The sequence below is a fragment of the Peromyscus californicus genome, unplaced genomic scaffold (genome assembly GCF_007827085.1).
Source record: "Peromyscus californicus insignis strain IS unplaced genomic scaffold, ASM782708v3 Scaffold_5__1_contigs__length_169319896, whole genome shotgun sequence".
NCBI classification, from domain to species: Eukaryota; Metazoa; Chordata; class Mammalia; order Rodentia; family Cricetidae; genus Peromyscus; species Peromyscus californicus.
Window position 1 is genome coordinate 131,917,839 of NW_026294573.1, and position 16,112 is coordinate 131,933,950.

The window sequence follows — 16,112 nt, forward strand, 5'->3', positions numbered from 1 at the left end:
CTAACTTTCTGTCACTCTGTACACCTAAAGGGCAGAGTCCCAGGCAAAGATGACACAGAAAGGTCACAAAACAAATGCCACTGACCAGTTCAGCAGCCAGGGCTCCTGCAGAATGGGACAGAAGCGGAACACCAACAGAACACGTCAGAATAGTGAAAAACTGGATGAGCTCAACGACAATAACATGTGCCTCTCATACTGCTTCAGTTAAGACAATGGAATGATAACTATAGTCTCCAAGAAACACTCCAGCATTTATTTGCCTTGAAGGGGGTTAGTTAAACCTCCCAGATGTTGTCTCCTCCTTTGGAAAAATGGGCATAATTAACGATACCTACAGAATAGGCTTTAATTACGTGGACTAAATGATGCCATTCATATGAAAATGCTTAGTGTCTCATACTTTGTAAGCAATAGTGTCATGTCTAAGTCATGAAATGAGAAGGGAGAACATGAGAGATCTTCTGGTGGAAGCTCCACCTCAGGCCCTGGCACCCTGGCATCCATATACCCAAAGAGTTTGGAATGTTCTGGTGGAAGGCCCACCTCTCTGTCCAGACCCTGCCCCTCACTCAGAAAGTCCTGCCAAACATGGCTCCTCCCCCAAAGATGCTCAAGACCACTCCCACAAGGTATTTAAACTGCACCTCAGAAAACAGACATGTGGTGTTTCGGCCCCTCATCCCTGTGTCCTCTCTAGGGGGCTGGAGAATCACCTGGGAACACTTTACCCATTAAACCGGGGCTTTTTGTAATTTGGATTGATTTGGTCTGATTTGAATTGCTGCATCAGTGGAGAGGCTTATCAGGGTGCAGAAACTTTTCAAGAGAGAAGGAAGAACTCTCAAGTCAGGACCAGGAAACGAGGAGAGTATTAAGAGGAAAGTCACCAGCAAAAGGAGGACCCAGGAGGATGGGGAAGCGCTTGGGGATAGTAGTGGGGGAGAACGGCAAATCAGAACCAAGCATGACGACATATATATATATATATATATATATATGAAAATGCCACAACAGAACCCATTACTTTTTATGCTAAATTCTTTTACAAGGGGAAAAAATCAATAGATGTCAACAAAGATTTCGTAATCATTGTTGCCTATTTTCCATCTCAGACCTTGAAGTGTAAGAGGCAGTCAGCAAGTGGTCATTTGCTTTCCTATACTATAAACATTCTACTGATGTTTGTGAACCTGTTTGAAGTTACCTAGCTGCGCAGAGCTTCAGTACTTCACTTAATATTCTCGATACAAGAGAGATCTTTCTGATCCGATGGGAGGTCTGCCCAAGGCCACACAGCCAGAGACCAGTAATGACAGGACTCAAGGTCACACTGTCCAACTGATACTTCATGACTCTTCTCACCAAAATATCAACTTCATAATATTTTATTCAAACCATGTGCTCTAATTGGGTTAGCAAAGAGACTGAGTACATAGAAAGTGGGCCTGAGGCTCAGACTGGCTGGATAGCCACACAGGATTGGTACAGACTGAGTGCAGTGTTGTGCTGACATCCTCATCAGGGACTGAAGTCATCATCTCCACCAGGACACAGGAGTCCTGTGAAGTTAAGTAGTGCTGATGCTGCCTGAGAAAACGTCCAGGCCCCAATGCCAGAGATCACCCCGTATCTGCCTGCCTGGCTCCTCTGTTTAACCTTCCCACGAACTGCTCCACACCCAACCCTCCAGATCCTACTGAACTTCCTCCAGTTTTCCTCAAAGAATTGTCTAGCTAGTCTCTTCTCTACCTGGACTAAAGAGATGGCCTCATCAGTCCACATCTAATTCACTTCACCTGCAATCTGCCCTGGAGCGCTGAAGTGAAAACTGTACATGTGGAGGGCCTTGGGATGACCTAGACAGCTCCGGACTTTATAGTGTGGCTGGAATAGGGACACACATGATTGAATTGCTGCATTTTACCACAGGAAAACTGTTCATTGGAAAGATAGGTTTCTGTGAGACATGACGGCTCACATAGATAATCTCCGTACATAGAGGCTGAGGCAGTGGGATCATGAGTTCCGGGCTATCCTAAGCTGCACAATGAGATCAGTTTCAGAATAAATGAAGTAAAATACTGAGACAATGTCTCACACATACACATATACACACAAATAAATAACAATGATACCCTATCATGATGAGTAAATAAAGGTTGAGTTTCATAGTCAAATAAGCCTGGAGAAAAACATGGTCTGTATGTCCCTCTGGGGGTCTTACGGTGCGTGCTGAGATAGGGAAGGAGGTTGAAAAAGAAGGGGTGCAGGGAGAACCCTGTAGCACTTCCTTTAACACAGCAAGCCCCAGATTTTCTAGAACCTTCTTCCTAATCACACCTTTTCATACTGAAACTTAGCTTAGGGAATGTGAAAGTCTCTTCACTTTGAATCTTGTCCCAGGTGCTCTGGGTTCCCTGCCCATCAGCGAAGGCCGATGTAAGAGTTAAACTAAGAACGAGGGGCTTCCATTTCCTGTTAGCCAAGCTGAAACATGATCTCTGGATGTCACATCGACCCAGAAAAGCAGTTTTGAAAGCAAGAGAGAGCAAAACACATTTTAACTCACAAATTACAGCAGACCACAGCTGTATATTATGTATTAAACAATTTACAACCATGGACACAACCAATTTTTATGCCTTTCTATATACAAGGTGAAGCAGAGTGCTTACCAGACAAGCAGACAGATATTTCAAATCAGCTTCTCTTTTACAGTGATATTTTTTTCTCTTCATCTTTAGGTAGTTCAAGCTTACTGGGTTTAAATGTAGAAACAGGATATGGTAGGAAACCAAGCTATGTGAAAATCTACTGTTATTCAAAAATATTTAATTATACTTTGCTGAAAAATTAAGCTTTCTGCAGATAGAGTCATTGGTCAATTGATGAATATCACTAAGGAATTATTTAGAATATTACATAACACTGTAATTCCCCTAATAGCTGAGAATTAGTTTTCCCGCATTACCAAATAAGGTTTGAGTGCCAAGTCCTACAAGAACACATACCAAAGACTTTCCAAAAGTCGGCTCGATTAGACATAAAACATCTAAAATAAAGTACATGAAACATCTCTTTACATGTCATGCATCTCCAGTAATTCTATTGAAATCTACTCAGGTTTATGAATAGAAAATCCTGATACCATGGAACTAAGCTGGATTTTACAACATCAACTTCACTTAACATTTTAAGGTCCGTGTTAATCCACAAGATCAACATTAATCTAAATGTGAATCTCGTTGCTTATTTTATTTTTTCAACTGGACTCCACAAAAAGCATAACTACGCAATATTCTACCTTGTCAAAACACAGTTTTGAAAATATCACACGAATAGAATCGGAATCTCAGAAAGCACATCCCTGGCCTTCCTCGCCACCTCGGGGGCAGCTGGAGCTGGCAGTGCACTTGGTGAGCACTCGGTGTGAGCCTGGCCTTCCTCCCCACTCACTCCATTGCAGTCTGTGGACACAGTGACCGTGTTAGCCCTGTGGCAGTGCCTTACCAGTGTAGATGCTGGCATTGGAAGCTGGGATACCAAACTGTGACTCGATGAACTTGGGGATGAAGGTAATGAAAGCGGTGACAATGGCACTCTCAGCTGTGTACGACAGACTCACAAAAAGGAATGTCATGTTGCTTAAGATCCTGACAGCTGCTCTTGGTAGGTCTACAAAATGACAGAAATGATACATGCATGTTATAAACAATGGATGGAAAACAAAAGAAAACTGAACTTTTTTTTTTTTCTTATGAACTGAAAATAGTCCTTGGGCAACAGATGAAAAGCTCTGATGATGCTTCTTTTTCCCTTTGTTTTCTGTATTTTTTTTTGAGACAGGGTTTCTCTGTGTAGCCCTGGCTGTCCTGAATTCACTCTGAAGAACAGGCTGGGCTTGAACTCAGAAATCCGCCTGCCTCTGCCTCCTGAGTGCTGGGATTAAAGGCGTGCGCCAGCAGAGCCCACTTCTGAAGACACCTGAAACCACTCCTGTTCTTCTGGTCCCTTAATTCTCAACCAGGAAAATGAAGGAAATAGCAGCTAAAATCATACCCAGACACAAGTGTCTTCATAAAGAGCATCCAGCCAATGAAATTGTTTGCATTTTTCATTAATTAAAATACATTTTCTGTTAAGATCCTAAAGATTCTTTAATATGAAAATGACCTGTGGTCTAATCCTACATCATAATTTCCAGTTCACCCAGCTAAGACTATCCTGAAAAGATGTACTTCTCTTTTTTAAAATTCAATTTATTATTTACTTTGTGTGTGTGTGTGTGTGTGTGTGTGTGTGTGTGTGTGTGTGTGTGTGTGTGTATGTAAGAGAGTTCGTGTATGCAAAAAGATATGCGGGTGCTAGAAAAGGGTAATAGATCCCCTGCACCTGGAGTTCCTGGTGATTGTGAGTCACCCCAAATGAGAGCTGGGAACTGAACTTGGGTCCTAAGGAAAACAGCAGGTACTCCTAAAGCTGAGCCATCTCTTAAGTCTAAGATGCATTTCAGAGTTGGCCTGTCTTTGGTCCCACACTGCAGATGCCCAAAGCAGAGCAACAGGTAGACGATGTTGTACATCTGATCTTTCAGCCTTGTTTATGAAACAAGAAATAATCCTAGCTAAAGGGATGAGAACATTGGGTCAGGCACTCCCAGGTACTTTAGATTGAAGAACAAAAGCCATGATATCCTAAGATGATGATGCTATCCCAGAGATAAGGCTCAGTACCCACTGGGCAGCATCTCAGGGAGAAAGATCTCATCCTTAGGTCTAACTATTTACTTAACAGAATGTGCTACAGATACAGCATCATTTATAATATAAAATGTGGGATGGCTAAATGGCCATCAATGGGCAATGCTTAATCTAATTATGATACAGCCATATAATTGAATATGAGATGGTCGTTAAAAATGAAACAGCTGTATGTGCTAGCACAAAAGAATTATAAAAAGTGTTATATTGACAAGTAAAGCAAGCTATAGAAACACACATAAATATGTGTATACCGTCATATTTGAGTAAAAATAAAACAAGCCAAAACAATGCATTCATAGGAGATGAAATGATGAGTTCTTAATACACTAATACCAAATTCTTAAGGGCTTAAGTTGTGCAACTAAGACAAAGGTTGAGAGGGGAATAAATGGAAATTCTGTATCCTATCAACTTCTGTATTTTTCATTTTTATAGAACGGATGGATGCACATTTGCATAATTGTTGTGACTCCATGGAAAAGTTCATCTTGGAAAACATCTATGTTTTATGTTACAACATAGTAAAGTCATTTCGTTATAATTAGCCAACTTTTATTGACACTATGATTCATAGCCTCCCACTTACCAGAATCTAAAACTTAGGAAATAGAGAGTATTTGCTCATATCACTTCAAAATGTAATTAAATGTAATGTTCTAGGTCTTCTTTAACCTTGTGAGCTTTAAGACTTTAAGGGGAAAGCTAATATGCAGACTTGACCTTTAATGTGGATAAACACACCAGAGAAAAACAACCAAACCATTTCATAATTTTTTCCTGTGAATGTTAAATTAAAATGTCATATCCAAAATTTCAAAGTAGATAAGTTGAGATTCTCAACATTCAAAGATTTAATTAAGTTTAGCTAGCATATTAAAAGGCAAAGTATTGAATCTAAAACATCTGGGAAAAGAGGAAAAATCTAAAACACAAGATGATAATATTTGTATCACATGAATATTTGAAGTCATAGTCAACATCTCAAATTGGTTTTTCTTTTTACAATATATTCTTAATTATGTATATGTGTGCATATCTATGTATAGGTACACACACATGAGTACAAATGCCCTTGGAAACCAGAGGTATCAGGATCCCTCGGAGCTGGAGTTACAGGCATTTGTCAGCACAGATGCTGGGAACCTTAGGCTTGGTCCTCTGCAAGAGCTGTAGATGCTCGAGACCCACTGAGCCCTCTCTCCAGCCCCTACATCAGTTTTTCTTTTAGAGACATTTGGTTTGGTAAAATGGTCTTTTAGCATCAAGGCTAAGAAAAAAAGTATATGAATGTTCTCTCATCTCATTAAAAAAGTTATTAAATAAGTAAATAAAACCAAAGTTGGTTGTTATTTAAAAAAATCAACCAAGATAAGACTTCCAATAAATCTTTCACCCTCCATATCCGCTGACTGGGGCTTAGTTTTCTGCCCAAATGCCCCGAAGAAGCCAAAGAAATTTAGAGCTAAATTTTGGGCTGGTGCCACTGTGTATTTTTTATATGTAGGGACTTAGCTAATAATTACACTGAAGAGTGATGGAAATCAGATCACTAACTGCCAGAAAAGGAGTCAGAAGTATGGAAAGAAGGACCAGATAGGTACTAGATTAGAACTGAAGGTACTCATATGAACCAATTAGATGAACAAATACATAGGAAAATGAGAGATACATTGGATGATGATGATGATGATGGATAGATAGATAGATATGGATATTCTAGATGGATGACAGATAGATACAATAGAACAAATTGACTGGCAGGTGATATATAACAGATAGATAAAGATATGATAGGTTGGCTGACAGGTAGCAGATAGATGCATACATATATACAAGTGTATGCATGTGTTTGGGTGTATACATGTTATTTCCTAGCATTGTCGAAAACAGAACTTTGACATAATGATACCCCAGTAGGAATGAGCCTATCCAGCACAGTTCTTAGTTTCTAAAAGTCATTTTCTTTTTTTCTTTTTCCTTTTTTTTTTTTTTTTGGTTTTTTTCGAGACAGGGTTTCTCTGTGTAGCTTTGCACCTTTCCTGGAACTCACTTGGTAGCCCAGGCTGGCCTCAAACTCACAGAGAACCGCCTGGCTCTGCCTCCCGAGTGCTGGAATTAAAGGCGTGCACCACCACCGCCTGGCTAAAAGTCATTTTCTACTGAAAGGAACAGAAAAATGTCTGACTTCAGTATTGGAAGACAGAAGATACAAAATGAGCTCAGAAAATCTCATTGAAGAAGAGAGTGAAAAATCACTCCAATGGGCGATTCCCCCAAGTTTGAGCTTGATGGAGGCTAAAAGAAGTATTGGGAAATCAAACAGAAACAATATTCATCCAATCCTCATCATTTGTAGATTTTGTACTGGCCAATTTAGCTACTTGCTGAAATGTATCTGTAAGCCTAAAATTAATATTTGAAGCACTCTCACGACCACTCAGAGCAGCAAGAACTTGAGTCATCCATGCTCTCCCCTCCTGTCAAAGGTGGAAAACATATTCTGCCTTCTTCTTGCAGCTCTGACATGGTAAAAGTGGGTCTTTGTCACAATAGTTTGTTGCAGTTTTCTCATTATGTTGTTTGTTGGCGATTTTGCTTGTTTGAAAAGGTTCCTAATATCAGGCATGGTGGCACACGTCTGTAATCCCGATACTTAGGAGGCAAAGATCCAAGAACCACTAGTTGAGGGCCAACCTTGTCTATACAGCAAGACTTTTCCTCCAAAGCATAAAGGGTGAAATAAGAAACCCCCAGGGGGTTTCCTGTGGTGCCACTAGCTACAGGTGACTGTAATGAATGAGCTTGGGAGAAAAATACACACATCGGAGATGCTCACACCAGGCATGCATTACAGGCATTTGACATGACTTCCAAGTTAATGAATCAACAGCAGCCAGGTGTTTAAACATAAAATGAAGTCAGGTACAGATGAGCTGGTGAACACACTGTGACAGAACCAACCCCATGTAACCTCTAGAAACAGTACTTCCATATTGATTTGGTGGTCATGGTGACGTCACAAAGCAAAATGGCAGTGAAGAACGGGAGTTCATTGATCTTATGTAACCTCAAAATATTCCCCTATAAGGCACTTGTACATTATTTATTGATTTTATTGCACTTGACTAATTAACTTTTGGATGAAGTAAACCTAGAAAATGCAAACTCATCCAGGGATCAAATGGTTAACCTACCAGATTATTGGGCAAATTAATACAATCTACCTAGTTAGGGTGTACTGAACATAGTATCATCTTTGTGCTAAGCCTTAAAAAGTACATAAATCAGAAGACAGCATCAACTAAGGAATAGTCTATGAAGATAACTTTTACCTATGCTTTTGAGAAAAGGTCAAGATCAGGAAGATGAGGATCTGCCCAAGACTGGAGGAGACCCCAAAACTAAATACATGTGATTCTGGATTGGACCTTGAACATAAAGGGCATCTTTAGGAAGACAGGCCTGTCTTCGACAGTGGAAACAGCTCACTGCATATTTCTGAGTTTTGTTGGATGCCCAGTGGGCGTGCAGGGCAGTGTCCTTGAACTTAGGAAAAACACAGGGGAGTATGAGGAGTGGTCAAGCATGTCTTTGACTTCCAGGGAATGGCAATTATTAGAGACTCAATACGGGGCACCAAGTAACCAGGACTCTGTGTACCTTCCTGCAGCCTTTATATATACGCAAAACTATTTTCAAAAGCATAGCTTAATAAGTAAATTGGACAAGAAATTGCTCAATCTATGGATTTGCAGCCCAGTATCTAATTCATTTTTAATGCTACAGAATGTATTTTAGATCCATTTCTTAGTGTCATGTATAATGTGTTATTGTACAATCAAAGATGCCATGAAGACCATGAGAGAGAGAGTACTGAGGAATGATAATGATGATCTGGCATTTCATCATTTGATACTAAGAAAATTTTCAAGTTCAGGGCTGACAAGACAACCCAGCAGGTAGAGAAAGGTGTGTACCACCAAGCCAAATTCAGTGTTAAGAAGAAGCCAACACTAAAATCAGGAGATGCCTTCTGTTACATAGAAGTAACGTCGGAAGAAAAATGCAATGCAAAACTCAAGCGAATGTAATATGAAGTGGACAATACTTAATAAACACTTGTGGCCATGCCTGGTGGTCTATGCCTTGAATCCTAGCATTCAGGGGATAGAGATGGGTGGGTCTCTGTGAATCTGAGGTCAGCCTGATCTACAAATTGAGTTCCAGGTCAGTCAGGGCTATATAGTGAGACTCTGGTTTTTTGTTTTTGTTTTTGTTTTTTGTTTTCTGTTTTAAAAAGAAAGAAAGGGCCGGGCAGTGGTGGCCCACGCCTTTAATCCCAGCACCTCGGAGGCAGAGCCAGGTGGATCTCTGTGAGTTCAAGGCCAGCCTGGTCTACAAAGCGAGTTCCAGGAAAGGCACAAAGCTACAAAGAGAAACCCTGTCTCGGGGGGGAAAAAAAAAAAGAAAGAAAGAAAGAAGAGAAAAAAGAAAACAGCTGTAAAAGACATATTAATGGTGTTGGCGGGTCCTTTGCTCCTTCCAGACAGATGCCAATAGTAGTTCCGGTGGCCCCGACATCACACAAATCTAGACAAATAGATCAATTTCATTCTACCCACAAAAAGGATGTGCTGCAATGAATCAGCTGAGGTTCTCCTCAATGGCCTTGCAAATCTTTAGTCAAAGTTTTAGGAAATCTGAGATCTGTGGTATGAGGGGTTTCTTATGGAAATTGATAAGGGACATTATTTATGAGAGACTGATCAGTCCCAGGGCAGGTGGGACCACAGCTGGTTCTGATCAGTCCTAATGCAGGTGGGACCACAGCTGGTTCTGATCAGTCCCAGGGCAGGTGGGACCACAGCTGGTTCTGATCAGTCCCAGGGCAGGTGGGACCACAGCTGGTTCTGATCAGTCCCAGGGCAGGTGGGACCACAGCTGGTTCTGATCAGTCCCAGGGCAGGTGGGACCACAGCTGGTTCTGATCAGTCCCAGGGCAGGTGGGACCACAGCTGGTTCTGGTCAGTCCTAGGGCAGGTGGGACCACAGCTGGTTCTGATCAGTCCTAATGCAGGTGAGACCACAGCTGGTTCTGATCAGTCCCAGCACTGGTTCTTCTCTGAAGCCTTGTAGCCAACAGATATTGGCATGCTCGTCATGACCCAACCAGTAGGCAAGCATGCTCCAGCACATATGAGTGTTTTAAGTAAGACCATGGTCTGAAGCATCTCTCTGACTAATGTTGAAAGCACCAAACTTCAAATGACAGTCATATTCGGCAAAGAAAAAAGGTACAGCCATCTTTTCAAGGGGAAAGGAGAGGTACTTACTGAGAGTTTATTTTAATGAGAAATAGATCCTTTTGTCGAGAACTATGAGCATGTGTTGCACTAAGGATCTCTCACAGTCACTACTCCTACTGAAGCCGCAGTCGTTTTTACTATGTGCCTACTGGAAGCACTAAAACATCCTTAGAATGTATTTATTCATTAGTATTCTTTATTACATCACAACAGCAATATATACTAAAAGTAATATTTGTGTATGAGAAAATGAAATGGATGCCATGGGTGCACCATTTCCTTATAGAGAATAGGTCAGTTCAGAGCGCATGAGTGGTAAGGTGAAGGGGGTCTGTGGTACAGACACATGGAAAGTACTGAGAACTAAGACGGATGGGTTCATTATCATCTGAATGACAGATCTTTAAAGCTAATGAAACCCAACACTTCCTAAACTAACCTACAAGATTAATTTTAAAAAGTTGGAAGAAAGGCATAAAAATCCCTAGCAGATTTAGATAAGATTACAATTAAAAAGTCCATTAACAAATAGTTAAAATGCTATTAAGAGAATACAGTATTCATGAATACAGTATTTTGTTTATACAGCACATAAATGGGGAGGGGTCTTTGTAGGCTTCAGCTGTAAGTAACTGAGCAATTGCCTCTTCAAGCAGCAGTCCTGGGATTTTGATATGCTAGTCAGAATCACTAGACAATCCAAAATTTAATTTACATTTTCTTCAAGATTCGAATTCATGAGTATGAATGCTAATTACTTGATGCAAGTTCCAGGATATTTTAACCTTCCCTTCACATTCTGGTGGTTTTGTTTGTTTGCTTGTTTTGTTGTGGCATAAAAATTTGTTCCCTATGATCTGCTTGTATGTTTGTTTCTTCCTGCTGACATTCAGCCTCCCGGTCAACATTTCTCTATCACGTTTTTCTAAAAGTAAATACAACCCATCAATTTTATTCTTTCCATATCTTTTTTAAAATTTCACTTTCCCAAAGAAATCTCAATAACAGCTCTGATCCAGCTTCTGGCCTCACTCCTGTTTCTGCCTTCTGGCCAAACCCACTGCCTTCCATGCCTAAGGGCTCTGCAAGGTGTGACAGCCCACGTGTTCCATGGCATTGGCCTCTATGCCATCATTGGGTATCTCTGTACATTAAAGTCACTTTAGAGCAGCTTTGTTGACTATCTCATCATTAAATCTCCTGGTTCCCTCTTTGACAAGTACCAGATGTATGATACTTTCCCCTTATTTCAAATTCACTCATCATTAATATACTTTTAAATCCACTGATGAGTCAAAAAACTGGTGGAGACGCCAGCCAGTATCACAGTCAGAGTTACCTTGCAGTAGGAGTTAAGTATCATCCCCACTTCCTACACACTATCCTTGAAACCAATGATCCCTTGGGATCCCCCAAATAAGACCCCATAAAAGTATTCTAAATCCTGAACTCCCACAAGGTACTGTGCACAGCATCTCATGCTTTCCATTGAAATCATCTTCCAGCCTAGCTGTAGGATCCCTGAGCCACTCAACTACAGACAAGTGGACAGAAATGGAAATGCCAGGCCCAAAAGGCATCAGTAAGAACCAACAGGCCTGTCATGCCCTTGCTTGCTTAGATTTAGCACTAATGAGCATTGTCATCCATCTTTCTGAATGGAGACTCTTCCAGTGAGTAACTCCATCGTCAGTTTGCACCGGGTATAAACTGTAGAGTTCTCATTCCTAGGGACATTTTACCGGGTCTCTTGCCACCTGCCTTTCAGCTCATCATCTACACATGCAAATAAAAAAGGGGTGGCCTGCCACAAGAAAACAAAGGTTCAAGGAAATGAAGGTAAATTAGAAATGAAGGAAAGAATTAGAAATGAAGAAAACTGAGAGCAGAGCATGAAAAGTGGGGAAGGGAATTAAACATGGCCATAAGTGTGAGTCTCCTGGTCAGCCAGGTAAAAAGTTCTCCATCAACACCATCATCATCATCATCATCATCATCATCATCATCAACATCAACAACAACACTCTGATTTCTTTGTGGAAAACAAAGCTTTTCCATTATTGTACAGTAGGAAGCAGTGGGTCTTTGTGTAGTCCCTCAGCCCTCAGCATCAGCGAGACCTGAATGGTTGTTTAAGATGTTAAGGTCCAGATCTCCTAAATCAAAATCCTGGAGCTTTCCTGGGGATGCTAACGGAGGCTAAATTTGAGTGCTGTGGTGCTGAAGAAGGGCTTATGAAAAGGGCACTGAGGAATCATCCTTGGGCAAGTATTGGGAACCCAGTAGTGACCTTCAGTTAAAGGTGCAGAACCTAAAACTATTGTGCAGCCCAGTGAAGCTCACACATAAGAGCATCACAACTGAAACCTTGGCTTGACATTCTAACACTCTACTTTCTTTGCAACACATAGCAAAGGCCACACACAGTACAGCTGGGTAGCATCTGGAAACTCCAATTCGATTTTGCCTTCCTGCCTCCCTCCACTAATTCTTGTGCCTGTTATCTGAGCTTGAGACCTTAATACATCTCCCTGCCTATCTATAGCGGTCAGCTGTCACTATCAGCACAATTGATTTAGCCTTAACCTAGAAGACACACCTAAAGCTTGTCTTCGATTCTCTTTCCGCAGAGGTTTAACTGATCTGAGAAGACCCATCCTGAATAAGGGAGTGGTGGTGTTTGTTTTTGCTCTTTTGGGGGCCTACCACCCAGCTCCCATATAAATCACACTCAAAGGCTTATTCTTAATTATAAATGCCCGGCTTTAGCTAGGCTTGTTTCTAGCCAGCTTTTCTTAACTTTAAATTATCCCATCTATCTTTTGCCTCTGGGCTTTTCCTTTTCTATTCCTGTACACCTTTCTTTGTTTCTTACTCCGTGGCTTGCTACATAGCTGGGTGACTGGACCCTGGGTCCTCCTCCTTCTCTGGCTACTTCTCTCTTCTCCCAGATTTCTCCTTTTTCTGCTCTCTGCCTGCCAGCCCTGCCTATTTCTCTCTCCTGCCTCACTATTGGCCATTCAGCTCTTTTTTAGACCATCAGGTGTTTTACACAGGCACAGTAACACAGCTTCACAGAGTTAAACAAAAGCAACATAAACAAAAGTAACACACCTTACAATAATATTCCCCAACAAGGGAAGGACCATGCCATGGGCTGGGGAGAGAGAGACAGAGACAGAAACAGGGAGGGGCTGGGGCGGGGGAAGCAAAGGTCAGTACAGTCTGATTCTGCATTCATCTCTCTGCTTCCTGACTACAGAGGTCATGTGACCAGCTGCCCCACGCTCCTGCTGCCCTGCTTTTCCCACCGTAACAGATGGCAGCCCTCCAACTATGAGTCAAAATTAAGCCCTTTTTTTCCTTCAAGTTGCTCCTTGTCAGGTATTGGGTCACAGCAATGAGAAGAATAACTACCACATGTAGTCCCATGTCGGCTGTCACATCCTACAGAAATGACCTTCCTTTCTCTCCTTCAACGATTCACTTGTTTAAGTGTGCAGAGGGTTCTTGTAAAAGTGTGTGTGAGGCCAGGTAGGTAAAAGAATGGGATGGAAGGAGGGGGCCCAAGGAGAAAGCTGTGGACAGAGCCCAGGTGAGGTTTGCCCAGAACACAAGGAAAAGACAGCCTGGTCCATTGGCCCCTGCCTCTCCCCTGCTGCTTAGATGCTTTTCGCTCAGCTGCTGAGGAACCTGGTGAAGGTAACTCCTTAGAGGAACCTGGTGAAAATAACTCCTTAGAGGAACCTGGTGAAGGTAACTCCTTAGAGGAACCTGGTAAAGGTAACTCCTTAGCTAGCAGCTTCTGTCCTCTCCTGTCACACACATGAGAAAGCCACCTGCCCCAGAGAACTTCGCATATCTAATCCGTGGCTACCTCTTCCATCCTATCTCCTTTCATTTACAAATCACGCTTCAACCACATCAGGCTCATTGCTGGTCCAGGTGCATGCTGACCCTGGGGCCTTAGCAGCTGTTGTTCCTGTTCTAGGAATGCTGCTCCCCACAGCCCCTCATTTGCTTCAGTGTGTTCCTCAGTGAGGCCTTCCTTAGTCTGCTTTTAAAAAATTCTCCAACCTCTCTTTTACTGCTCTGAGCTCCCACCCTCCTTGATAGGTTCAGCTCTTAGCACTAACCCGTGATGCGCAAGTATCCTTTGGTAACTGTGGAGGATGGGCTCCAGGAGCACTCAAGACTCTTACGTAAAAAGGCACAGTGTTTGCACATACATTTTGACACCCTTGTACAGACTTTCAGTCATGTCTGCATTCCTGATAACACTCTTCACAACATAAAGGCCATGTTAATAGGCTGTTTTGCTTTGTTGATGAACTGTGACAAGAAAAGTCCCCACAAGCTCAGGGCAGATGGAATTTTTTGTTATTTCTGGTCTGTGGTTTGTTGAGATCATAGATTCAGGGATAAGTGGAACTTCCTTGTATCTTTACTTGGCTGTCTCCCCAGTGAGAAAGCTAACCCCAAGGCAAGATTCACCCCTCCCCCACCACATACATTGCTGAGTTAATTCCACCAAGTGGAACTCCATAAATATTTAATGAATGAATTATTGGTCGACTTAGCATTTATTTTAAGGTCTGAAAACATTCGGACTCATCAAAATGGATCTCTATCATTTCTTATAATACATCAACACATAATTTAAATGACCTTGTGTAGTTCCCAAAAGCCCTGGCTATTTAGATGGTAAGGAGACAGTAAAATATGAGGGAACCTTCACACGGTCACCAAGTTCATCATTAGCAACAAGTGATTCAGACTAAATAAGCCCAGGGCTACTCTCACACTTTCCGTGTTTGTTTTTAACTCTGCTTCATAAAGCCACCGATAATCGAGGGCTCGTTCTAGTCTGGGGTCGTAGGATGGAATTGTGTTTTCAGGGCTGAGAAGGTAGCTCAGTAGTAGAATGCTTGCTTAACATATTCAAGGCCCTGGGTTCCATTCTCAGCAACACATACACACACACACACACACACACACACACCCCTCCCAAGCCTTACCACCCAGGTGTCTACCACAGAAGCTCAATGTGCCAAGTACAAGAAACCTGTTCGGCATTTCCAAGCACGCCTGTCCTCTGCACTCTCCACCTGGGTTGCTCCCACCTCCACAGGGTTCAGGTGACCTGCTCTGGGCCTTCCTGATTCTTCCATGAAATGCTCAGTCTCCTGCCCTCAGTCAGTCTGTCCTCTCTTTATGGTTCTTTTGTGGTGCTGGGGATGAAATCCAGAGCCTGTGTATGCTAGGTAGACATCCCACTTCTGGGGCTCATCCTAGCCTTCTGGTGGTTCACAATGTACCCCCTTTGTGCTTCTCCAGTCTCCCACAGAGACCTCTGCAGAACACAGCACACTCATTTCACAGAGGCCACAACCAAGTCTGAAGCCTTCTATGGGACCTGCCTGGCCTCATCCCAACCCCACCCCACACCCTCAGCACGAGGGTTCTGAGTGTGCACTGCCACACTTGAACTGTACAGATTCTGGGGATCCAACTCAGGTCCTCATGCTCATGAAGCAGGCACTTTACTGAATGAGGCATCTCTCCAGACCCTAACATTATCCTCTAATGACTGAAATTATTAATAATAATAACAGTAATAATCTGTAACTTTCAATGATTCTTTTAAAATCAGCTCATCACCTCAAAATAACTTGGCTGTTTGGTTATGTTTACAAACATATTGCACACTAACACAGACAAAATTCTAGCTAAAAGAACTTCTATTTTATATTAAATTAACAAAGCCAAACAATTCAGACTAAAAGTGACATAAAGGAAAATAAATTGCCACCATTTTTTTTCCTATACAGAACAATGTTGGGCTAAATGGGGAAGGCTTTAAAATTCTAGGCCTCCAACCACAGGAAAATTTATCCACTTAAATATTTTAAGTGTTTATTTTTGTTAAGATTTTGATGGAATCAATGTTAATCTCTTTGTGGAAAGGCAATGCAGACACACTGAAGTTTTGACTTTCCTCTTTGTGGTCTTTTCCAACAGCCTCATTCTACATAATTTA

The 16,112-nt window shown here is 41.9% G+C and overlaps 1 protein-coding gene across 5 annotated transcripts in view; it reads right to left on the reverse strand.

Moving 5' to 3' along the window:
* Positions 1-16,112, reverse strand: part of Slco5a1 (solute carrier organic anion transporter family member 5A1) — a 168,918-nt gene that overhangs the window by 70,716 nt on the left and 82,090 nt on the right. For 4 of the 5 annotated variants that reach the window (XM_052718376.1, XM_052718375.1, XM_052718373.1 and 1 more), the window contains exon 5: positions 3,514-3,678. The exons of the other annotated variant lie outside the window; for it this stretch is intronic. In XM_052718376.1, coding sequence (XP_052574336.1) covers positions 3,514-3,678 — 165 coding nt within the window. The remainder of the gene's footprint in view (positions 1-3,513; positions 3,679-16,112) is intronic. 5 annotated transcript variants of the gene reach the window in all.